This window comes from Pipra filicauda, unplaced genomic scaffold (genome assembly GCF_003945595.2).
Source record: "Pipra filicauda isolate LSUMZ 115617 unplaced genomic scaffold, ASM394559v2 scaffold104_size2351352_pilon, whole genome shotgun sequence".
NCBI lineage: Eukaryota > Metazoa > Chordata > Aves > Passeriformes > Pipridae > Pipra > Pipra filicauda.
The window spans coordinates 572,735-597,349 of NW_024103485.1; the positions used below are offsets into that span (position 1 = coordinate 572,735).

The 24,615-nt window shown below is 40.4% G+C and overlaps 2 protein-coding genes across 14 annotated transcripts in view; one reads left to right on the forward strand and one right to left on the reverse strand.

Moving 5' to 3' along the window:
• The window catches only part of PTPRO (protein tyrosine phosphatase receptor type O), a 155,134-nt gene extending 148,423 nt beyond the window's left edge, over positions 1–6,711 (forward strand). For 4 of the 5 annotated variants that reach the window (XM_039379331.1, XM_039379340.1, XM_027747437.2 and 1 more), the window contains 3 exons: positions 446–581; positions 2,653–2,773; positions 3,862–4,396. In XM_039379331.1, coding sequence (XP_039235265.1) covers positions 446–581; positions 2,653–2,757 — 241 coding nt within the window. In that variant the 3' untranslated portion in view covers positions 2,758–2,773; positions 3,862–4,396. Of the gene's footprint in view, positions 1–445; positions 582–2,652; positions 2,774–3,861 lie in introns of all 5 variants that reach the window. The other variant, XM_027747436.2, reaches the window with a different exon arrangement.
• Positions 6,712–10,196: 3,485 nt separating this feature from the next.
• Positions 10,197–24,615, reverse strand: part of EPS8 (epidermal growth factor receptor pathway substrate 8) — a 137,774-nt gene continuing 123,355 nt past the window's right edge. For all 9 annotated transcript variants that reach the window (XM_039379359.1, XM_039379368.1, XM_039379351.1 and 6 more), the window contains 4 exons: positions 20,413–20,650; positions 16,768–16,948; positions 16,198–16,327; positions 10,197–11,609 (listed from right to left, as the gene is read on the reverse strand). In XM_039379359.1, the coding sequence (XP_039235293.1) occupies positions 11,496–11,609; positions 16,198–16,327; positions 16,768–16,948; positions 20,413–20,650 (663 nt within the window). In that variant the 3' untranslated portion in view covers positions 10,197–11,495. The remainder of the gene's footprint in view (positions 11,610–16,197; positions 16,328–16,767; positions 16,949–20,412; positions 20,651–24,615) is intronic.

A 24,615-nucleotide genomic window follows, 5' to 3' on the forward strand; every position in this document is an offset into this window, starting at 1 on the left:
GAGAGCTGTGGAAGTGAGTCCTGCAGGTTCAACCCTCGCTGCCTTTGTGCAGCAATCGCTGCCAAGCAGATCTCTGCACTTCTGCCTACAGCCTCTGGAGTTAGAGGGTTCTCATGAATTCTGTGAGGGTGGCAGTGAAAGCAGGAAGAGCTGACAGCCAAGGGTGGATGAGCATGTGCATGCACATTCTGTGTGTAAATGCATGAAGAGTAGTACAAAAAGGTGAAATGTTTGCAGAGCCACCATGAACTCTGCTGAATCAATCAATGATGGATTGCATGGCATTAAATCCAACAGGTTAACCAGCCTGCCTGACCTCAGGTTTGCTCTGTCTGATTATCACAGCTGCAGGACTCCTGCTTTCCGCACTGATTGTCCTGTGTGTGCCTCCTCCAGAAAAGCCTGAAATGAGATGCATGTCATGCATGTCTGTGTTGTGTTGCAGTGCTGGAGTGGGACGAACAGGAACCTTCATAGCCCTGGATCGGCTCTTACAGCACATTCGTGACCACGAGTTCGTCGACATATTGGGGCTGGTGTCCGACATGCGGTCCTACAGAATGTCCATGGTGCAAACAGAGGTAACATCCGTTTGCTTCAACACTGTGAAAGTACTGTCATGTCCATTTAGTGCGTTCATGTCGCTGAACACTTGACCAAATGGCTGTGAACAGGTATAATTAAGTTCTCATCTTTGTTGTAATACTGTCACGTTATTAATCTGCTGCATAGGTGGGTCTGATGATATATCTGCAATCTCATGGATATCTTCCAGAGGGGATGAGTTATTCTCATCTTCTGTGAAATTAATATTCAAACAATGCACTAGAAGAGATTAACATATGAGATTTTCAAACCACATTGAAAAGAATTGAGCTTGCTGAGGGGATTATTAGCTCATGAAATGATATCAGTATCAGGCAACCTTGTTCAAGTATCACGTTGGTATCATCTAGCCAAGCACAGGATTTCAATTACACAATGGAAATACAAATTACGAGCAAAACAGAAAAGAAGGACTTTGAGTCTGCCAGACACCCTCCTTGCCCTTCTTCCTACCCAAATACCCACTGGGTAGTTATTTTTCTGCCTTTAAGAAAAATGTACTGGAAAAATGTACTGGGGAAAAAAAAGTTTTAGGAGGGAGAGGAGAGGAGCAAGAAAACCTACAGTGACAATAACTAGCATCTGGAGATGAAAAAAAGTTCATTATTCTCAGTCCATCCTGGATCATTCCTATCAAACTGCCACTTTTCATCACAATTCAGTATGTTAAACCAAAGGCAGATCCATATGTAAAAAAGAGAGAAAAAAGTCCTGATGATTCATTTCAACTGGAATTGTGTTAATCATTCCAGAAGGGATGTAGTTTTCTGTTGTGTTTTTTGGTTGTGGAGCTTTTTTTTTGGTAATTTTTTTCTTTTTCTCCTTTATTTCCTCCTTTTTTTTTTCTTTTTTTAATTTTTTTTCCCATGTACAACCTCATTGCCTGCCTGGGGCTGATGTCAAGGGCAGTTGCTGAGCTCCTGCTGCTCCAGGCAGTGGCCAAGCCTGGCCTTAGGGGTCACTGGGTGACACTGACACTCAGGCACAGAGGCCACTGAAAAGTCTTTTCTTACAAAATCTGAAACCACCGACAGCTGACCTGAGTTCATGTTGCCTTGTATACTGGAAACTTGGCAATGCCTCAGTGAGCACTTTAAAAAAAACAAATGGCACAGGCCCAAAAGGGGGATGAGAATGAAGAATATCATGAATTGAAACAGTCACTCCAAATTAGTGGGGCTGAGGAAATCCTGACATTTCTGTGGTCTGAAACATGCTTCAAACTCACACTGATATCTCTGGCATCAGCAGGCCACTGGGGATAGGGGCTGAAATCCAGACTTGGGGTTTGGAACAGCTGTTTTTGCTTGGGATCTGCTTGCTCCCTGTGCCTCATTTACATAAAGGTTAGTGTAAGGATACATCAGGATTTGCCTTCTCTCTCTTTGAAATCAAAAAGTCATCAACTAAGGTTATTCTGAATTGAATTACAGTGTTTAATCTGTCTAATGATGATCCTAAGAAAAGTCAGTCTGTAACCAAAACCAAAGATAACCCTGCTCTTGTTGCACAGAAACCTTTCCACAAATACAGTGGTGCATGTGATTGACCCAACTTACTTATAGTGTCACCTGCACAGATGTTGATAACTCCCCAAATAATTAACTGCTCTGTGAACAAAATCAAGTTTTATCTTTTTATTGGTAGAGAAAAAACCACTAAGGATCACGAACCTCATTAAAATATTTCAGATGCATATGTGGCATGGGTGCAATTTGTTGCACATAAAGCAATTCTTGTAATTCATTCATTTTTGGGCAATGTAAAGTAGACCCTCCTTAGCTCAGATTCAACTCTTCTGTCATCATTCAGGTTATTAATAAGTGATTATGGTGCCAGGTGGATTTCATGCTTCCTCCACCTGTAACAGTTGTGGGCTATTGTTTTGGGAGCTGATAACTCACTGTACATCATGATGGGCTGAGGTGAGAGAGATGGAGCTGTGCAGGCTATCAAACTGTGAGCTACCAAACTGTTTCACTGTTTGGGTTTTTGCCATGCTTTCTGAGGCACAAAAATGCTCACTCATTTGGTCTTTTTTTCCAGGAGCAGTACATTTTTATCCACCAGTGTGTGCAACTGATGTGGCAAAAGAAGAAGCAGCAGTTCTGCATCAGCGATGTCATATATGAGAACGTCAGCAAGTCCTAGTTCAGAGCCACGGGTGGTAAGTCAGGCAAGCCCTGCCCTGTTCCACGCCCAGAGCCTCACGTTCCAGCTGCTGGCAGCAGCCAGCATCACAGGTGTTTGTTCCAGGAGCTTTCCGAGGCTTATTCCCCTCTGGTGTTCACGTGGAGAGTGCAAGGAAAATCTGTGTAGCCTGTCACAGTAAATAATCCCCTGCACTTTCCACAGCAGTGTAAGAATATATGGGCTCACTCATTGTTCAAAGAAAAAGAGAATCCAGAACTCCTGAGTAAGCCATCTCACCATTCCCTGCCACTTGTCCTACCACTCCTTACAAAGCTTAAAGGAGAGAAGGACTTTAATACCTTCAGTCATTCTGAAGTCACTTAACCAAGTACCAGGTTACCCAGGCCGGCAAAGTTTGGGGGATGCTCTGCTGGAGGGTGAGAAGGTAACCAAAAAGCTCTGACGTGAAACGCTGGGGAAATTTTTTTCATAAATCTAGAACCAGGGAACCAGCATTGGTTCTACCAGTATTGGTACTATCAGTAGGGTAAGTGAAGTGACCATCTTGCTTTTCCACTGAGCCCCTGTGCCTGGCCTGTGGCGTGCAACTGGCCCAGCCCAGTCCCCAGCTGCAGAGCAAAGCACGAGGCTGTGACGTAGCAAGAGCTTTGCTGCTGGGGACAAGCTGTGAGGATGTGCATCACTGCTCTCCCAGCTACTGAGCTTCGGTTCATTAGGTGGCAGCAGTAACCCAGCCATGACTGTAATATTCACTTTCGGGTGGAGCAGGAAGCTGCAGACTTTCAACTCAAACTGGTTCCTCAAATAGCTGGTGGAGGGCTGGGCTGAGGGCACCACCACCAGCTGTGTCCAGTGTGTGTCTGTGGTGTTCCACATGTGCCATTATTAACCTCTGTGAACGTCATTCCCCTGCCTGTAAAAGAACCCAGATTTGCCTCACTTGTTTAGGTAGTTTACTGTCTGATCTGAGTCCCAGAACCCAGCTGCCTGTGCTGGTGGGCTGCATTCCCAGCTTGTGTGGAGGGTCAGTAAAGCCAAATGCTAAGAACTGTATTTATTTCCGCTTCTTATTTCTAAAGCATTCTGTTTGTTCCGTTCCAGGTGAGACCATGAAGCACACCCATCTTCCCTTGCTTCTGATTTTTTTTCTGTTGATGGTTTGGACAGCCAGGTGTTGTGCCAGGAGAGATTGCTGCTTTGCAGTACACGGACAATGAAAGAAACTTTTACCTTTCTGAAGCACTGGGGAGACAAAGCCTTAACAAGCCTGCGGTGTCTTTTGAACTGTTTAATTTCTGGACTTTTTTTTAAATACTGGACCAAATTCAGCTAAACAACATGAAGGAAAAGACACTATACGTGCATAAGATAGATTGCTCCAGAGTATTGGGGTTTTGTTTGGTACTCTTGGTTCATTTCTTTGATAATTTTTTTTTTGCTGTGCAGGTTGGGCTTAAGGTTAAAGTAAGTGCAATATTTTTTTAATGGTTGACTGAAGAGCTTTCTTCATGTGTCACTGGTCAGTGCTAACGTCCCTAGGAGAGCAGGCATTGTTAGTATCTAATAATACCTCATTAGTGAATAGCGAGGCATGAACATACATGAAGAAATCTGGAGATTGTGAAAAAGTGGATGGGAGGGGGTGGGGGGGTGGGGGGTTTGCTGGGTACATGGATTTGACTGTTTCCTTACAGCACTAATGTACGTGGGGCCTGGGGGGAGCACAAGACCTGAGGAACGGACTGACGAGCAGAAATGCAAACCACGAAGCCTGGAGCAGGCAGCCGACACTGAGAGAGGGGGTGGTTTCGGTTCTTGACTGTGCTGCTACTAATTAAGCAGAGGGATTGCTCTTTTTGCCAACCTTTTCAGTAATGCCACTGATGAGGCTCCTGTTTTAGATCAGTCTAATCGCAGGGCAGCTGAGTTTCAAGCTGGGATATGTTAGCATATAATACTATAGCATTTAACTGTCCGAGCAGTCTATGGTGCCTATACCCCTCATTTGTTTATTGTTTTTAATAATTATTAACCCTGTGTAAAAACATGAAGCTGGTTCAGGTTAGAGGGGTGGAAAGAGGAAAAAAAAAAAAAAAAGGTGCTTTAATGGACATAACTATTTCTCCGAACCAGGAATTTACAATTTTACGAAGACAAGGTTTTGGCATGTGAAGGGCTGGTTATTGCTTTATTGCTACAAGGCTGCCAAAGCGTCAGTATGGATTCCTACAGGAGCTTTGGGGTCAGGGTGGGGGGCTCTTTACTTTTTTGCTGTCGGTTTCTGTTCTAGTCAGAATAATTAGCTATATATATATTTTTTTTTTTTGGTCTTTGTATAATTCCGGTACATCATTGTGTATTGTGACATGGATGCTGCCAGAATGGCTGTTGATGGCATTTTTTTGTAACCTGTTGCTTTGTGTCACCTCCTTGGAAGTCAGCAGCAATGGTACTCAATGTAAACAAAACAAACTGAAAGTAAACACACTGGATTGCTTACCTGTCAAGAAGTCACTGTTAGCAAAAGGGCAAACACACCTGCATGTACTTTTTATGTCATTCATTCTCGGGCCTGCTATCACCTGGCAGGGTACCAGGCTGTAGTTCAGAAGCTCAGCTACTTCTAGAAGCCTGGTAACCTCCTTCAGCTGATATTCCTCTTTTTTTCTTCCGAAGTTATTCCACTAACAGGTAAATAGGTGTATACTCCTTTAATATCTACATCAACGTTGTACTGGTTACAAGGGATAACTTCTTTCAAAATATCCCACATGTGGTATGCAAAACTGCATAGACTTAACATAAACCCCAAATAAAACAGGTCCTTGCAAAGGGTATTAAAGAAACAGGACTCCCCCTCTCATTACTAAATGGGTACGATATGCATTTCCCCCTCTTCTGTTTCCATGCATCTAATAGTATTTCCACTGTTTCCACTAATCCCAGTCCTAAAGCCAGAGGTGCTGTTTCTCCAAGTATGATGCATAGAGATGGATGCAAAAGGGCAGAGCAGGCTGGTAACAAGAAAGGCTTCAGTGGTACACATTTCTCTCTTGTTTCACTGGTGTGCCTCAGATGGAGGGCTTGCCATTCCAGTAGGAACAGCAAAGATTTGTCTGGCTTAATGTGAGCAGAAGGGAGAATTATAAGTGAGCACTTGACCGTTTAGACCTTGCCTCCATGCTTTTTTAAAAATGTATTTCAGAGTTTCGTTACATATTTACTCAGAAAATACGTTCACACCCCTCTAGAGAACTGGCAGGGGAAAAAAAAAGCAACCAACCTACAAATGTTCTTTTCTCATGTACAGCCTCCTCCTGGCCATTGCCCATTGAGTCTGTATTTATTCTGTATCACAGACCAGAGTAAGCAGGTTACTTCTAAATCATTCATAAGCCCACAAAATATCACAGTGTGAGCTGGCTGTAACAGAAGCTTGGCTGAACATGACAGGGTACAAGATTGCTGCAAAGATGCCAAAATCACATTGTTGCAAACGGCACTGCCTGAATAGCCTGAATTTACTAGGCAGTTTTTGAACGCATGTCAAAAATTATTCCATTTGCACAGTAACAGGTGTGTATTTTGCCTTTAATAGCTACTTAATCACAAAATCAATTACAATGAAAACTCCTTCACAAAAATACCTTTTCCTACTCCCCACAATATGCAAAACTGCATAAGCAGGCATGTTGGGATGACAGTGGAAACCACCTCTCCCAGCGTTCAAGACATAACTGAAGTAACAAACAAGTCTGGAAGATGATGTGGTTCAGAAGACTCATGCAGAGCCATTAAGCCTGAATTGACACATCATACTTTTGGGTTTTACCTCGTCAAAAGAAGTCTGAAAGGATGTTTTGGACACATTCTGCATGTTAATATTGTTTCCAGCATCTGTCAGAATAAAGCTCTCGAGTCATCGCAGCTGTAAAGCTGGCTGGAGCTTCAGGTTTGGAAATAGGTTTTTTGAATTATGGGTTTCATGTCCATAGCTCTGCTGACACTATGGATGTTATGTATTGATCTGCTGCTCTTACAGCATCTACTGACCCAGATGTCTGTCAAAGCAGCTCTGCATAGTGAGTGACCATCCATCGAAACTAGGGCAGGTTTTATCCTTGTTGCCTCACGCTGTGTGTGCTGCCAGGGAAGGAGCAAACAGGTAAACCTAAGAAACAGGATTTAGAAGTGCTAAGAAGTTTTTAGAGCCATGTGTGGAAGTGTTGCCTCTCTTAGCATGTCCTGTGCAGCGCACCCTGACATCCTTGGGTCTTCAGAACTGTTTCCTTCAAATCTCACACCAGGACTGAGAACAGGCTGGGGAAGCCTTACTTGTGCTTTACTTCATTTTACTGGTTTGTTTTCCCTACACCAAAAGAAGACAAATTTCCCCTGTCAAATAATCAACATCATCATCCTATGCACTAAAACAGCCTTTCCCTCCCTCCATTCATTAACCACAGTGTCACACTACCTCCCTCCCACTTCCAACTTTTTACAGGGCTTGTGTGAAAACTATATTTTCATTGAGACAGCAAAAGCTGTTGCTTTCAGCCACTCCTTGTGGTTGAAGTTGTTAATGCTCTTGATGTGTGTGGGATCAGGGTGCATTGAGCTTTTCTGCCTTGGTGGCTAGGAAGCATCTAGGAAGGCTCCCTATTTTCTTTCATCTCCTCTTTTAAACTGCAAAAATTATCAAGGAGTAGAAGCACAGACAAGTATTTTGATATTCATTTTGGTCTGAATGCTGAGGAAGTACTTAAAGGCCGAAGTTGCAACCTAAGCAACTCAGAGAAACTCAAAGAAGATACAGGAGAGCCAGAGACAGTTAAATAGGCACTTAATTGCTAAAAAAATTAACAAAGTCACCGAAGAAATTCAACATGTTTGTGAAATAAACACAGAACCCAATACAGAGTCCCTCATGTTTGCATTTCCCATACATAATGCTGTTGGGAAGCATGCAAAGGTGGCAGGCTGAGCACAAAAGTATTCCCTCAGATACTCTTGATATATCAGACTCAATCCTTATACAGGGCTGTTTTAGACACTACACAGACTTCACAGTTGAGGGAGAATATAATAAAAAGCCTGGGCTCCTATGAAGCAGTAGTCTGGCCAGAAATATGGGTTCCCATAATCATGACTCCCTTGTACATGAGACACAGCCCAGGAAAATGAATGGAGATACCTGCTTGGACAAGGGTCTAGTATTCAAGCTATAGCTTGCTTCTGTATATGACCTAAAAAGCTGAAAACTCAAAATGCCTTCCCACAATAGGAACAAAATAAAAATTCTGTGATTAACAAGTTTCCTAATTACAAGGACTTAATTTACATCTTACGGTTATATTTGTTTGTTCCCTTGAATTATCAAAATACTGAGGTTACTGTCCAGCAAAGCCCTTCAAGAGATGCTTTCAGAGGTTCACAAAGACTGAAGAATACACTCAAAATCACTGGGAGCTCTGAGCATTTCAGACTATCATACCATTTTGGATACCTACTGCCTCATAACCATTGATTTCTGCACACATCAATCGTGGAAGTCTGCACTTATTTCTCAGACCCCTCCAAACCCACCAACATTTATACAGCAAAGTGCTTTGCAGCAATACAAATATGTATAAAATCTCACTTACAGATCACAATTTCTCTGAATGAAGCAGTGTTTAACATTTGAATTGCTAGAAGGTAATTAAACTGCTCTATCCATCACTATTGGTTAGAAAAGTTCGTTCTGAATTAAATGTGAGGTTTCACAGTGGTTTGCTCTCTCCAAGGCATCCCAAGGGAACAGGCAGCCTAAAGGAGTGGGAAGAAGTGCCTTGCTGATATTAAAATGTTTGTGCTCTGAAAACATAAAACTGCTGAGTGAACATGCACTGCTAAAACTCTTTCCCTCCACCCAGTTAAAAAGGCAGATTGTTGGTAGCAAATTAGCAAAGTAGTCCCTATGTTATCAAACATCTAATAAGGCACTTTCTTTGATATATAAAAAACTGTTTTGTTTCCTTGTCAGACATTTTTCATGTGTCATATCCTTTTAATATTAGTATTAAAAAATAAGCCTCACTGCTCAAATCCTAAAGAAAACATTTTGAATGGAACACTGCATTTTACTACTGTTTTCATTTAAACCACTGAATATTTTGAAGTAAATATTTTCATTTGAGGAACACCAGATGAGATCTTCTTTTGATTTCTTATAACTGCCAACAAACTGAAAATTCAAAAACTGCACAGCATAGGGGTGAAGCTCCCTATGGTGCTTTAAACCACCAAGGAAATTCCAGCAGAAAGGGAAATACCTGCCTCGGCCCCAGATTTCACAGACTGTAACACAGAAATCATAAAGGTTAGTTCAGCAAAGTTAAAGGGTAAAATACAACTCAAGTTGTACTGGCTTGTTAAGTCATTAGTAGCTAATTTAGGAACTATGAAAAAAGACAGATACAACCCCAGATTATTCTGCTTATCCCTTCAGTGTATGGAAGAAGTTTCCTCCCCCCCCCCCCCCATCCCAAATATCTCCAAAGATGCCTCTGAGAACACTGACCACATTCAAACTCTTTCTAAACAACAGCCACACAGTAATCCAGATTCAAAAAAACTCCCAGCTGTGAAGCCACCTCTTTTTTTTTTTTTCTCAGAGATGAACTATGGGTCCTTCCACCGAGACCTCAGCATGACAAACTCCACAGAGTCAGAAAAGTCTCAGAGCTGATGCCTCTCTCTGGGCAAAAGCCAACCATGTGCTGAATGCTAGAATAAGGATTGCAGAGAGGATGAATATTGGCTTCCTATTTTGGTAATTAGCAGGGAAATAGAGGTGCAGGTTGCTGCCACAATGCTTTTAATGGAATCAGACCTAATTTCCATGAGAAAAGACAGGGACTAATTTTTAAATATGAATTTCTAAGACCTTTTAAAAAGTTTCCTACTCCTGTACTTAAAAGTGAGAGCAGCTTCACATCTCCACTCTTCAGGCTAGGTATGGATGCTGACTAGAAAGTGTGGGGAAGAGGGAATTCTGAGTAAGAGAATATGCCAAGCCTTTGGAGATCTGGGCTTGGCATTTAATGACAGGCAGTGAGTGAGACAGACAATTTCTCCCCTAAAGCTCTATATGTGTGTTGAATGGATGTAGTCATGACGCTGGTGTGCTGGCTGAAGTGTTTCCCAGAGGGAGAAAGCAATTGAGAATCATTGTTTTTTTCACTGGATAAGACAAGAATCCATTTTTTTAGTGACTGCTATAGCAGTTGAAGTCTTCAGTTTAGGATTTATCACTTACTGACCCGTTTCTGAATAAGACCATGCTTATGCAGACAGGCATAAAGAATATATATTAAATGTAAAAAAGTACATAGATACATAACCAACACACAGAAGTAATATCTGTGAGGGCATTTACAATAAATGGCACTTAATAAATTTATTAAGAATTTAATCTTTTCTTTTGCGAAAAATTAATAGGATTCTTTTCTTCCCTTGTATGCAGAGGAAAAGTAAACTAATGGCAAAAACCAAGATTACTTTCTTATTTCATTACTGCCTTTGTAGCCACAAAGATACAACGATTTAACAGACAAGAAATACTGTTTATTGCAGACTTTAAGCTGATTCATGTGAAAAAGGCACTATGAAACTCAATCAAACTAGATGATTAAATTTGTCTAAATTAAGTGATATTATATATTATATAATAAATATATTATATATAAAATCACATGACCATAACAGAGCATTTTGTGACAAAAATCATTTCATCTTCAAAAATAACATTTTCTGGAAAGGATGTTACCTCTTCTTTTCCCCCTTTTGCCTCCAGGAATCCACTTTCCCAAAAGATTACATTTATAAAAGAACAACAGGTTTTTTACATGAGGAAAAACTGATATCTGGGATCAACACACAGAGAAGTCTAGATTATACACTGTTCTTTTGATGGGTTAAGTTACAGGCAAAAAAAAAATGCAAGTATATTAAAAAAAAAATGTACTGTGAGTTGTTGCATGGCCAGCTACAGCAGATCTCATCACCTCTTTGAGCTGAGTTGTGTTACTATTTTCTAGTTATTCCTTCTTGTGCAATATTATAGTTCATCATGGGTGAAGTATTGATGAAATCAATGTACGGAGTATTATTTTGCTATAAACAGCATCATTAGTAATAAAACATCTTGGGAGTGATGCAAGAAAGATTCAGTCTATGTTGGGCTGCTGTTCATTCTCTAAAGATTTCCTCTCCAATTGCTGGCATCGACAACTTAAGTAAACGTCCTGCAGCCGAATGCATGACAAGAAAGACTGAGCCAAAAAAAACATAATTGCACACTACAGCAAGAGATGGGATTCAGAATCTTATAATTACTGAAGGGGTCAAATGCTTTTTTTATTGCTGGCTCAGCTTCCCTCAGATGAATCACAAAGATGTGCTACAATTTGTCTGTCATGTTAATTCCATAAAGCCAAGACTCATCTTTGGGTGTAAATGAATCATGTACCAATATTTTCACCTGCCAGGAAGCTCCACTGAATTTCTCATCTGTTTATTTTTCGTGAAGAGAAGGCAGCAGCAGGTACTCCTGTGGAGACTACTGTAAATTTTCTTTGTGTTGGCTAGTTAAGTTACAATATAGTAAGACATTCCCCTTCACTGCTTCCTAAAGCAAAGCTGGATGGTATGATGCTATGGGCAATGGAAATTAAAGAAAAGAAGAAACACATTTAGTGGCTGCTCCCTTCATCAAAGGACTCCACACCTGAATCTGTGGCAGCTGCACTGATTTTTTCCTGTCGTCTTCTCATAATTTCTTGCAGTTCTGAACTACCACTGTTTGCCTATAAACAAAAAAGAAAAAGAGTTTATTTGTGGTTTTGGCATGTGATGACATTCCTCTTACAGTATTTTATTAATACAGGTTTTTGAACAAATTAAACTCACCTTGCAGCTCCAATAAGAAAGTATTTACACTACCCTTACATACAGACCAGAAAAAAGCCTGCAGATTAAAAGTCTGAGCTCGCCCTTCAGCACTGCTGAGCATCTTTAATTCTCACACAAGGCCCTGGAAGTGTTGGATATGTATGGGGTGAAATATGGGTTCAGCAAAAGGAGGGTTAAAGGTCAGCAAGTTTGCTTGGATTCCACCTCTGAGTACTTAAAAACCAGGGCAATAATATTTAGAAATTAAAAAACTGAAAATAAATCCTAGATGGGTTTAGATTTATGTAAATGCAGAGCTCACACAAACACGTGGGATTGCATAGCCAAGGGCTAAGCAAGGATTCAATCCCAGTCACTCACATTACATGATACACCATCGTGCATTTGCTGCTCAGAGACACAGGTTTCAAACTTGTAGCACAGTACTTAGAATTGAACCATATCACAGGATTAGGAAGAGTGAAGTATTGTGAGGACAAGGCTTTATTTCACCTTTTTAGAGTGAAAAACAGGTCTGCTGAGCCAGCTGCAAACAGATTGCTTTGACAACATAAATGAAGTTATTAGCAGGGCCAGGACACATATCCAATAGAGCAGAACTTCCCAAAGTGTGCATGACTTTGAATAAAACCAGGGGATTATAAAGCAAGAGCCATATCTGCTACTGTATTATTTGGCTATGACATGACCTTCAGAACTTCAAAGCTTCCAAAATAGCCTCTGAATAAGGAAGCAGAAACTGTTTTTGAAATCTGTAAAAGAAATTCCAAGACTGTTAAGGGGAAAATCCTTCAGCTGATTCTGAACACTGAAAATGTATCCTATTACATACATTTCAATTTAGATTTATCCCATTATATCCATTACAGGGCTTTATCTGGTGCCATTGACCTGGCCAGACAAGTTAGGTGTCCACAGGGAGGGAGGCTACAATGTTCCTTCTATTTAAATTACCATTGCTCTCTTCTCCCAGAGTGGATTGGGCAAAGCAGGGGACTTATAAGTGATGCTCTGAAGGCGAGAAAGCAGTTTTATTTGTCTTAATTCATTCTGTCCTTGCCCTTTTGGTTTTAGATACAGAGCAAGTGCAGCAGTCACCCACTGCTGAAGTCATGCATCAAAAACCCATCAGCAGATACCCGACAACGTGCTTTATCAGGGGTCACAAATATTTTTCTGAAAACAACTGAGCAGCCCAAGCTGAAAGAGTTTGCCCTCCTGATAACATCAGTGACAACATGACTGATGAGCTTGAAAAGCTGCTTGACTAAACCAGCTGCAAGACACACGTGGCACAGCACAATAGGCACATCCTACTCAGAGGTGAGGGACAGCATAGCAAAGCAGCCCAGGGCTGTTCTTAGGAATACAACTTTTGGAACAGACTGCTAGACCTTGGCCACAGTGATTTACCCAGCTTAGTCTCTAACCAGATCATGAGGTAAACTCCATCAGTCAATCCCAGTTCTGGGATTGTGCCTGGGTCATTCCTTTCACCAAGGTGTCAAAGAGAATAAGTTGTTCTTCCAGGTAATTTGATACATGTATTAGACAGAAACCATTTTCACTTTTAAAGCAATGTGTGCCTGTGCTTCCCACTGGTGGAGCACAAAGAGGTTCAGAATGTGGAACTCAAGTGTTCCTTTCTGGAGAGGACAGAAGTGGTGTTCAGGATATTGTGTCTCTACACTTATCTTCTCGAGCACTTTTCAACACCAGAGCCTGAAATGCTCAGCAGCACTTAAGGAAATGGACACGTAAAACCCCTATAATCATGGAGGTTTATTAATATTTTCAACTTGCAAGGAAAAAGTAAACCCATGTAAAGTAGAAGCAAATATGACCAGCCAAACTGCTGCAATGTCCTGTACTTGGTATATAAAGTCAACTTCAGCTCTCTGGAGCAGCCCCAGGAAGAGCTCCCAAGAGGGATCCTGTGATCAGGACACGGAGCATGGTACATCCTGCCTCCTGCCAGGACACCCCTACTGGCCACCACCACTTCCTCTGGCAGAAAGGATGTGTTTGGCCTTGGCTACGACCAACTCTCTGCTGTCTTGACACACTGGTCTCACAGAGTTATCTTTCAGCTTTTGCTTGGCCAGGTCCAGAAAGCTCTTAAACCCCAAAACACCTTCCCTGCACTTGCAGTTTGTTACTCGGTCATGTTCATACAGGGGCCACACAACTCCATTGGGAGTTCCTTGGATGCTTTAAACTCTGGTGTGATTCTGGGCTGAATGGAGTTACCACGAAAATAAAGTATAACAACTGAAAGTGTGGTGCCTATTAATTTCCTTCCTCGTAAGGGTAAAATTATTACATTCCAACAACAACTGCAATTCCAATTATAAAATTATAAAAATCTTCTGCCTGAGGTAGAAGAACACTAAAAAGAAACTGGGAAGATCTGGTCGTTCGTATCTGGGAATGCAGCCCCAAAGCTGAGAGTAAGGCCTCGGTTGCAGAAATGGTTTGAATCCAGAAACACCTGTGGAAGATCCCAAGTAGAAATTAAAAAGAAAGACAAGGCATAAAGTTCTGTAGTGCCAGAGAGTGTGTGGGTTTGCTCTGCCTCTGGCTCTTATTGCTATTTGTATTTAATACCCAGGGCATTTATTGCAATATGACACCACAAGTGATACACAAAGGATGCCAGAGAACTTCCATGAAAATTTGGCACTCATTAATCATGTAGGACAATTATGGTGGTCAAACCCATAGCCCTGTTACTGCTTATAAAAAGCATTCAATTGTAAAATAGGCCTGACACTGGTACAAGCATGCATGTGCTTAAATGCTTCTGTTATTAGAAGTTTTTCCAATCTGAGCAATAATAACATAGCCCTGTTTGGAACATGAAAGCTCATCTTTGCTGGATCACATGTAGACATTTTGTTGTGATACTCATTCCCATAGCCTCTCTTAAACAAGAACAGCCTTCCTAAACCCTGTGATTTGAAATACTATAGGGAGAGAAATGAAGATGCAATTCCTTTGAAGATAAAATTCAACAAACAAACAAACAACAGGTTAAAGCCACCAGGAATTGCATAAATTTTGAAATTCATCAGTTAAACCTCAAATATCAAGGAGAAATAAATATTTCAATTACCTTTTCACTAACAAAATTGAATGACCTTGTTAAACTGTCAGCACCCTTTTATTAATACTTGTAGAGGACCTATTAGACAAGTTTGGACTTTTCAGTTTCCTGCAGAGTGAGACCTAACTGAGGCAAGCAGAATAACAGCATGGAGGGGAAAAAAGGACAGATCCCTCCAATCCAGTGCACCTCTGCTTTCCAAACTAACTTCCACTACAAAGGCACTTCCGTCTCAGTACACAGCAGTCTTATAAAAATGAAATAAGATTGTTAACATTCAAAAAAAATTGAAGAATATGCATATATTTTCACTAGGAAATAATGGGTTGCTCTGGGCTGTAGTGACTTATAATTCTAAGAACGAAGGTGAAATATTTCTCCCTTCCCCTCATAGGAAAATAGGGCTTGAAGAAAGGAATAAAGCAATTTTAACAACGTTAGAAAGTGGTGCTCTCTGATCCACACTGATCAGGCAAATTGTAAAATATGCATCATCTTAAATCTACCTTTAAAACTGTGCCTGGCAGTGAAAGCTTATAATCATTTAAGCAAGACAGTCTCAGTTTTGTAAGAGGATAGAAAAACATTTTAAACTTCAAGATTTTCTTTTAAATGGGATATGAAGAATATAGCTTCTCATTTGGGTTAATCTCACCTCTAGACATTATCAAGTCCATTTCTCCACTTGCCACAGCAAGTTTTAAAAGAAGTAGGTGCATCTCCAAATCTACTGGTTTAAAAATTGGCAAGCATTGTCCTCAGCACAGCTCTGTATACAAGTTTTTAAGGTGTTTAAAAAACAATACCACTGCTGCAGAGCAATAAATACAGAGATATAACACTTTATCCTTTACTCAGTAACTCTGGCAGCACAGTGTCCAAAGTGTTTGCTGCTCTTAGAAACCTTCCAATGCAGGTGCCACAAGGTTTGACCTGTAAGGCCTTGAGATTCAACAGTGAGCTCTACCATCTTCTCATGCCTAATAGATCAAATCTCCCCTAAAAAGACAAAGCAAAACTAACACAACACCACCAAATGTACCAGGATTACCTGTTTGTCCAAGTACCAGGCAAAGCAAGAAGAAAAAGAAAGGGCATTTTACTCTCTCCTGTTGTTTTCCCCAAAGCTCTTTTTGGCTTATTTTGACTTCTTGCAGTCTGGTTATGGCACAAAATGTCTTAAACCCGAGTACTATTTCTAATGTTTTTTGGACCCCTGTTTCATTGAATTAATATCAAATAACTCAGATAGAAATAATGCTTATCAATGTGATGGGAACTGAGGAAAAACCATCTGCTTCACAGAAAGAGTTATTTACTTGTACAGATTCAAAACTGGTGACCCAGCTTAGGTCAGTAAGAAGGGTTATCCATACCTCCAAGGCAGACTTCTGTACCGTGATTTGGCTGTAGACTCTCGACCCTTCTGGGCAAACAGTCCTCAGTTCCTCTTTATTGAGGGAGAAGAGCTGAGCACCTGTCAGCACACCAAGGCTGTTGACAGTCCTGGGGTCACACCAAGGGAACAAACAAGAAATGAGCAAAAATACACCAGCCAACAGAGAGAAGCAGGTTGTCTTCACCCCACATTGCCTCAGGTAGGGCTACTAAATTAAGAAAAACTTTTATAAAACAGGACTCCTGAAGTCAATTGAGTATCTGTTATGAGTACCACCTTTTGGTGGAGGCTAATAAATATCTATACTTCTGTAAATCTATAACCACATTGACATCTATTTTTATTTTTATGTATAATAGGTACACTTATATATATATAAATATATATGTATATGTGTATATATATAGGTAAAAACAAAGTATTTTTTCCAAGAGTGCAGCTGACATTTCTTGGCTGCTCGATTTTAAAAAAGTGGTCAGACCACATCCTACCTACTGACAGGAGAATAATTTAAATTAGTCTTCGTTATGTTTGCCCTCAAACTTACACAGGGTTGAATCCTTTGGACTGCAACCATGCTTTCACATCCTCAGGGGAGGAGTCGTAAGTGATGTTGACCACTGGGATGTTGGGTCGTGGCACGTGGAACTTCCTCTGGGCAGCGCTCCGGCCGATGGTGAGGCGGTGAACAAGTTCATCCTGCACCTCCTCCATCTGGGATTTCCTGCCTAAAGACAGAGGTCCCACAGGAGTTATTCTCAAAGTTGCTTTATCAAAGCCAGGTCTCTTCTTATACTCCACTGTAAACCTTAAACTTTCTTTTTCTTCTTTAGAGATTCATTCGCTAGATCTGACTGAATTATTGTCGTCCTTTTCCCCCCCCAAGGAATATTTCAAGATTCCCAATCCTCTCTTTGTGAAAGAAAACAAATGCAAAAAATAAAAACCCAAACACAATTCAACTGAGACCCAGAAAGGAGACAGGAGCTGGATGTCACACAGAGGTGTAGATCACTCTGGCAGCACCCAAGCTACAGAAGAAAATGCGCATGGAGAGTATTCAATTGTCATGGTCTGCCTTTCTTCAACTACAAGTGTCATGTTTTAAAAATGAAAACAAAAAAAAAAAAAGGATGAGGGAGTTTATAAGATTGCTTACACTGTGGAAAGGTAGTACTTTCCACAAACATTTTTTTCAATTGAAAGTCCAAGTGTTTAATGCAAATCAACATAGGGAAAAATATTTCACAGCTGCTGACACATATCACTCATTACACTCATTACATTAATGAGCTATTACAATAGTCACATTTTTGAAGGGATTTTAAGAAATTTGAATTCACTCCAAGCCTGGAGCAACTGGTTAGCTGAAATATTGTCACATTTTCCATTAAAAAAGGGAAAGAAAAAAAAAGGTACTTGGTCTCATAGGCAAGAGCTTGTTTGTTTGTTTGTTTATTTTAAAGAAAACTGTATGAATTCCCTATTCCCCAGAACTCATTTGTCTGAAGCATTTAGTTCAGTGGCTGGTCATTAGCAGGCAACAAACTGAAATGCTTTTCCAGCCATTTCAACAAAATCAATTATAATGACACTGAAAATTGTTTAAAATGCATATAGAAATTTGTATGGATCCCTTCACCAAAATAGGTAGCATCCAAAAGGTGCATCTCAAAAATACTTTTTTGAGCTCACAGAAGACACTGATTTAGCACAGCTGACCACTCTGTGCTGAAACTCTGGAACAACTATAAAAATCCTTTGACAAGCAACACAAATTATCTCAAAAATTCTCAGGATTTCCTTGCCAAGACATTTTTAGCAATCTTTATTCAACCTTCTCACTCTGATACACAAACAGTAACTACAGCACCTTCTCTGATGCACTCACATGGCAAAAGCTATTCCTTTTCTCCCATTACACTGATAAGAACAGAAGAAAACAACACAACTTCAATATGAAAAAAATGTAAGATAGCAAAAATGTTTCCTTTTATATTCTCTCAAAACCTCTCCAGGGATCAACATCTCTAGGCAGTTACACAAATAAAAACAAGCTTTACATAGGCCTCTAGGATTTATTTTTTTTGAATCACCACAGCAAAAAAAAAAAGAAAAAACTTTGGTTTAGCCATTTGCTTTTTCCTTTTACAAAGTAGCCCCAGGTTCAAAGTGGACAAAATATCTCTAGTATAACATTTCAGGCATTCAGGCCCTACTGTGTAGGGTTTCCCCCTCCCCAGAGTGTGAATTAGAAACCCAAGTGACATGTGCTCAGTGATACACATGAAAATCTGAAATGGGTTATACGAGTAAAGCCTTCAGGCAATGTTATTGAAGCATGCACCCATTATTTTCCCAAGCAGGAAGAGAGAGAGAACATTGCTATCTTCCTTCTGTTTACACAGATTTTGAAAGACTTACTCTTTATCTGGACCAAGACTGTATCAAAAGACAAATATTTAGCTGTTGGATAACAGGTTGTTACTGCTGTTAGATGTGCTACCAGAAATAAGCAGGACACTCCGGGGGTGGAGCAGGTTCTGCATCGTTCTCTGCAGGAGTCAGGTGGGTACTTGGGCAGCAGCTGCACAGGTGGGGTTTGGCCATCACCTTTGGGGAGGCACCTATTCTGCAAGGACTTTGTGGTACCTGCAGTCCATTAACTGGGCTTGAGTGACAGCTCTGGGAGGGTACAGGAGCTCTTGTGTGACCCACACCCTCAGCGGGGCTGAGAGGGCAAGAGATGTCTTGTAACCACTTAGTCTACAGCAACCCTTCACACCTCACACCCTATGCCTGAAGCCAGGATGGTCTTCTCATTTTCCACAGAAGGATAGAGAAGGCCATCATGGATTCAAGGACACAGATATGCTATGGCATGCAAAGTCCTTACATGGAAATAAAATTATCATCATTCTTGTGCACGTGTGTGCGTGTGAAATTCACTCTCACTTTCCACATATTTTGTAACTGCTTGGGTTTCTGATTTTATTTAAGTAACAAACTGCCCAAAATAGGACTAAGGCAGAAGCTCGCCCTACTGTTTTTCTCTGGGAAACAGCAGTGAAGCCTGTTCCTCCTGCCAGGCTGTTCTTCATTTATAATTTCCAGCCAGACTGTCCTTTAGGTGAATATATTAAAAGGTTCCCAGAGCCTTCCTCAACCAGACATGTGATTATCTACACAGGCATACTTCCCATCCACTGGAGACAGGGGAAAAAGAAGCCTTTTCCCACAAAGGCTTATGTTCAGTACCAGTTTCTAACCTTAGGAGGAAGCAGGATTTTCTGATAAGGCAGGGAGGCAGAGGATGGGAAAAGCTGTCAAAAAGCTTGAACTACAAAAAGCTTATTATTTTAACAGCTATTTCTTTAAAAGTCACAGCAAATTCTTGACTATATGTTTCAGTTATTACAAAGTCAAACAATCACATTGCTTTTTAAGCAATTTAGGACAGAAATTACTGACTACATAAGTTCTTCCAACCCAACCTGCTTTTCAGTCAAGCCTCAGCATTGGCTGGGCTTTGTATTTACAAGGTGGCCTTAATCAGAACTTTTCATGACAGCCACACACTGTTGGATGGGCATTACCAAGCTTTTCCAGCTAAAGAGCTACCTCATAAGACAAGGGCATGAAAGTTCCATGGCTTACCAGTTGCTGCTGCTTTGACCAAGCCAGGAGGACCTCACCATAAGATGAGCCTCCAACAACACTATTACAACATGGTTCTATGCATCAGCCAGACCTGTAAGTCTTCTTCCAAGCCTTGGATACATGTTTTAGAATGGTGCAAGTCAACTATGGATGTTCATGCACTGAAGTGTAAAAACACTTTTAAAAGCATTTAGGTTGTAACACAGCAGTGAGTTTAGGTGGAAAATGTACATTAGGCAGAATACCAGCATGGGCATTTCCAGTGTTGAAAGTCACTAACTAGAGATCCTTGACATTCATAAAAGGAGAGGATTTAGGACTGGGACAAGTGTCGAAGTGTTCTGTCCCTACTTACCAATATGATCATGGAGCGTCAGAACAAACACAGAAAATCCGTATTTTAAACACGGGGTTAAAACTAAATTTTTCATTAAAATTTTATCTGAAACACAATTTTAAGGAATTCTAGGAGTGAGCAAAACACACGGGAACGGGAGAAATACTTTTTGTCTCGTTTCTTAGGCAAACTTACGATCCACAGGAATTTGCTTCTGCCTCTGAGTGTCTCGTGCGACACTCCCACCGCTGTCACTGGAGGTGCTGCTTTGGCGGCTGACGGCTGCTGGCGCCTTGGGCACGGGAACTGGAATAGGTGCTGGTGCACTGGGAGGGAGGGGGACAGCCACTGGGACAGGAGCAGGTGTGGGAGGTGGCGAAGGAGTAGCAGGAACCGGGTCAGACTGTTTTCCTACATAGTCCGTCCTTTGTTTCTGAAAAGATGCAGAGAGACTTTCAGTTCGACAGCAAAATCTTGACATCAAACTCAGGTTTCTGCTGGGATGCATTGCACCAACTGATGTCATTTATCACACAAAGGCACCTTACTTGCCAGATACAGTTCCAAAATTTGCCAAAACTTGATCTGGCATCAGTGTTTGCCACCAATTTCCTTCTCCATGGGACACAAAGCTCACAGCAATGGAATCGTCTGAAATACGTTTCCTTCTTTTGAACAGATGAATTCTATACATGAAATCATTTTTAAATCCCAAACCTCTATTACCTGGCACTTTTTAATAGCATTCAAAATTTCTGAATTATTTAACTTCATCAGTGTAAAAATGTGTATTTTAGAGATGTTATGTAAAAAAACCAGTGAAAAATGAATATACCCAGCCAAACCTAAGCCCAACTAAGGCTTTAACTTACAAATGTCAGTAGGATTAGGATAACACATTGTTTCTTGAACTGCAGTTCAAGAAAGTATTAAAGAGGTTCCTCCTCTTCCTCTCCATTCAATTGTGCCTTTTCAGTTGTCAGTGTGATCACTACATACGGCCTCAGTGTAATGATCCAATTAAAAAAAAAACAAATTCCACAATTCTTGGAATAGGGCTGTTGTTTCTTTTCTCCCCAATTCACACAAAGTTCTAAAACCATGCAAGTTATCTTACTGCTGATAACTAACTAGCACGTGTCTCAAGAGTAATTTTGGGAATGAATTTCTTCTTTGCTTTTAGAATGGCACCAGTTACAGGAAGGCACAAATATCTTCCCAAAGCAATCCCAATGACAGATAAGTCCATAAGCAACCTGTGCTACCCTTTTCTTTCAAACAGTTCACACTCCCTGTCTCACTGTTAAACAGTGTTCCCTCTCTGCAAAATGGGACTAACACAGTTTGAAAGTTCAATATTGAAGTTTGTTTGCCCAATAGGAAAGCCTCATTTCTTAGTTATGAGAAGCCTGTTTACTTTGGTATGAAGATAGATGAGTACATTCCCCAGATTCATTGCTACTTCCTGAAATACCTGTCCCTATTTCCTTGGAGGCAGAGGGTTTACAGCGGATCAAGTAGGGAAATATTTGTAGGAGCCATATGTTAGAATCTGAGCGGCAGATCACTGCCCTGACAACAATCAAACTTTCATTAAATGCCAACAACTGCCCTGCTACAGGAATCTCCAGCTCAGTTAAGTCCAGCTGATGGACAAGGCATTTTATCATGACTGTAAACTGAGACCATTGCAGCCAGACGAGTTACACCAGCAGAAAACTCACCCCATCAGCTTCTGCAGCCAGACAATTAAGCCTGAGAAATCAGTCTTTTATTTCCCGTAGATAATTTTTCATTTTAATTGTATTAGTTACTGAAACAAACATTTTTGTTTGTTTGTTTTTATCTTAGCATTTCGCTGTTCAAAGGCATTCAGCGCTCAACAGTTTTGTGTCCACCTTGTGCAGTCCATTGTGGGGAGATAAAAGAAAATAACCATGAGTTTTTTCTAGGCCGCTATTTCAACGTTAAGACAATACTTTTTAAAATGTCAAATGACAAGCAGAGTGCAATGCATAATATATAAGAGAACAAGCAGAATAACTATATTTATGAAATTTGCCCTTTGGTGGGAAGAGAGCGCCCTACGAGGTATATAGCAAATATACCATAATTTATGATATATACATGTACTATGCTATATCCAAAAGCTTGTTAATGAATTTAAGAATTTCACAAATATTAAAGTGTTCTAATGATATTCACGTTTTTTAATCCTGTTCACAGATTCCAATTACTAGACTGTTATCCCCACAATGTACCTACCTGTCCCTTGATCTACTCAAAAAAACATGCAAAGAAAAAGTAGGGCTTTTTTATGATAGAGAGGATTCATTAAAAATCAAGGCATTCACTGCACATCACCACAGTCATAATCCAGAAAAAGTGACAGCTAAAAACCACACGTAGCTCTCAACGGATGCTACTGGAGTAGTTTCAAAGACATGTTGTACTGCACTCATAAGCTTCATCAAAACAACTTGCTGGAGTGAAAACAAAAATTACTCTGGAAGCATCACTCAAATTCTAAATTTACAGATGAAACCATAGTTTGCATTTTGCATTTTGTTGAACAGTGCCCAAAAGCCAATTATATATCTGAATCACATTTAACATTTCTTTTTTTTAACTCTTCTTTTTTTAACTCCAGATCTTTTGAGGACATCCACACATTCACCTCATCACTTCTATTCATTGCTACAAAAAGAACCAAACATGCCTTATGGAATTGGTGACTACACAGTACAACAGATTAATTTTTGAGGTTCGATATCAGAAGAGTAATTCAGTTACCTCTGAAAGCTCTCCCAGTAATTGCTGTGAGGAAAATGGAGTAAATCACATCAAATAGTAATGCCAGAAAGGTAAAAGGTAACTGCCTCACACATCACTCCTGAAATTTCATGCACATTAGCAATTTAAAACAAAGGAACATCAGTGTTAATTATTACTCTTCTTACTCACTAAGAAACTCACATAGTGATTTATTCTCATATTCTTGTTTTGAATAAGGAAGAGAGTGCTGGCTCCAAAACATACATATGTGACACCATATAAGCAATCAGCTCTTTTCAAAGCCCCTACTTGGACAAAAACTTAGAAAGAGGTTTAATAAAATAAAAAATCCAGAGAAAAAACTGACAATGGATTTAAGATCATCGGGTGCATGTAGAGAACACTTTCAACTGTAGAACAATAAGAGTTAAGTCACAGCAGGTATTAAGAAAAGTAGTTATTTGTTTTAGCTCCAGAAATGCTGGTTAGCTCAGAAAATGAGATAAAGGTCGCTGCTGTCAGATATGTACTCATAGAATGGGATGGGTTGGGAGAGACCTTGACACTCCATCCAGTTCCAAACCCCTGTCCCAAGAGGGCACCTTCCCACTAGACTCAACCTGGCCTTGAACACTTCCAGGGATAGGGCATTCACAACTTCTCTGGGCAACCTGTGCCGGTGCCTCAAATTTCTTCGCAAAATATAATCTAAACCTCTTCAAGATTAAAGCCACTATACCCTGTTCTATCACTGCATATCCTTGTAAACATCCCTCTGCAGTCCTCCTGTGGGCTCCCTTTAGGTACTGACAGGCAATTACAAGGTCCCCCCAGAGCCTTCTCTTCTCCAGGCTGAACAATCCCAATTCTCTCAGCCTTTCTTCATAGCAGAGCTGCTCCATCCCTCTGAACATCTTGGTGGCCTCCTCTGGACTTGCTCCAACAGGTCCATGTCCCTCCTGTGCTGAGGACCCCAGAGCTGGATGTAGCACTGCAAGTGGGATCAGGGTAGACTAGAGGGACTCACTGGAGCAGACCAGAGGGGCAGAATCACCTGCCTGGACAATTTGCTGACTAGCTACTCACTCATTTCCTCACAGCAACAAGAACAATGAACAATTCTGGGTTTTATTTTTCCTTCTTCCTCATATTTTTATTTCTTTTGAGAATAAACTTGCAATCGTCAACTCATGTAAATTGGAACAAATCCACTGAATTACTCGGAACTGTGATGATACACATACACTCGTTAAAAATCTGGATGTACCAGAAAAGCTTGCTGGGACTAAATTTTGTTTTCTTATTTCTTGCCAGAAAACCTTCGTTTTTACAGGGAAAAAAAAATGAACTTCCAAAGCTGTTTTCAACACACTACAGGCTGCAACTTGTAAAAAAACCCCCAAGATTCAGTATGGTTCAACCTATTTTTAATGAAAGCAAAATAATAAGTTTGAGTAAAAGTGCTAATGGTATCAATCCTAATTCTTCATCATTGTAAAAGACTGGGAACAACATATTTTCAAATGCATTTTGGTATTAAAAAAGGAAATATGTATATTCAAACTATGGTAAATACTTAACATTAGAGAGGCATTGGAAACAGTCACAACTAGTGTTAGTGCT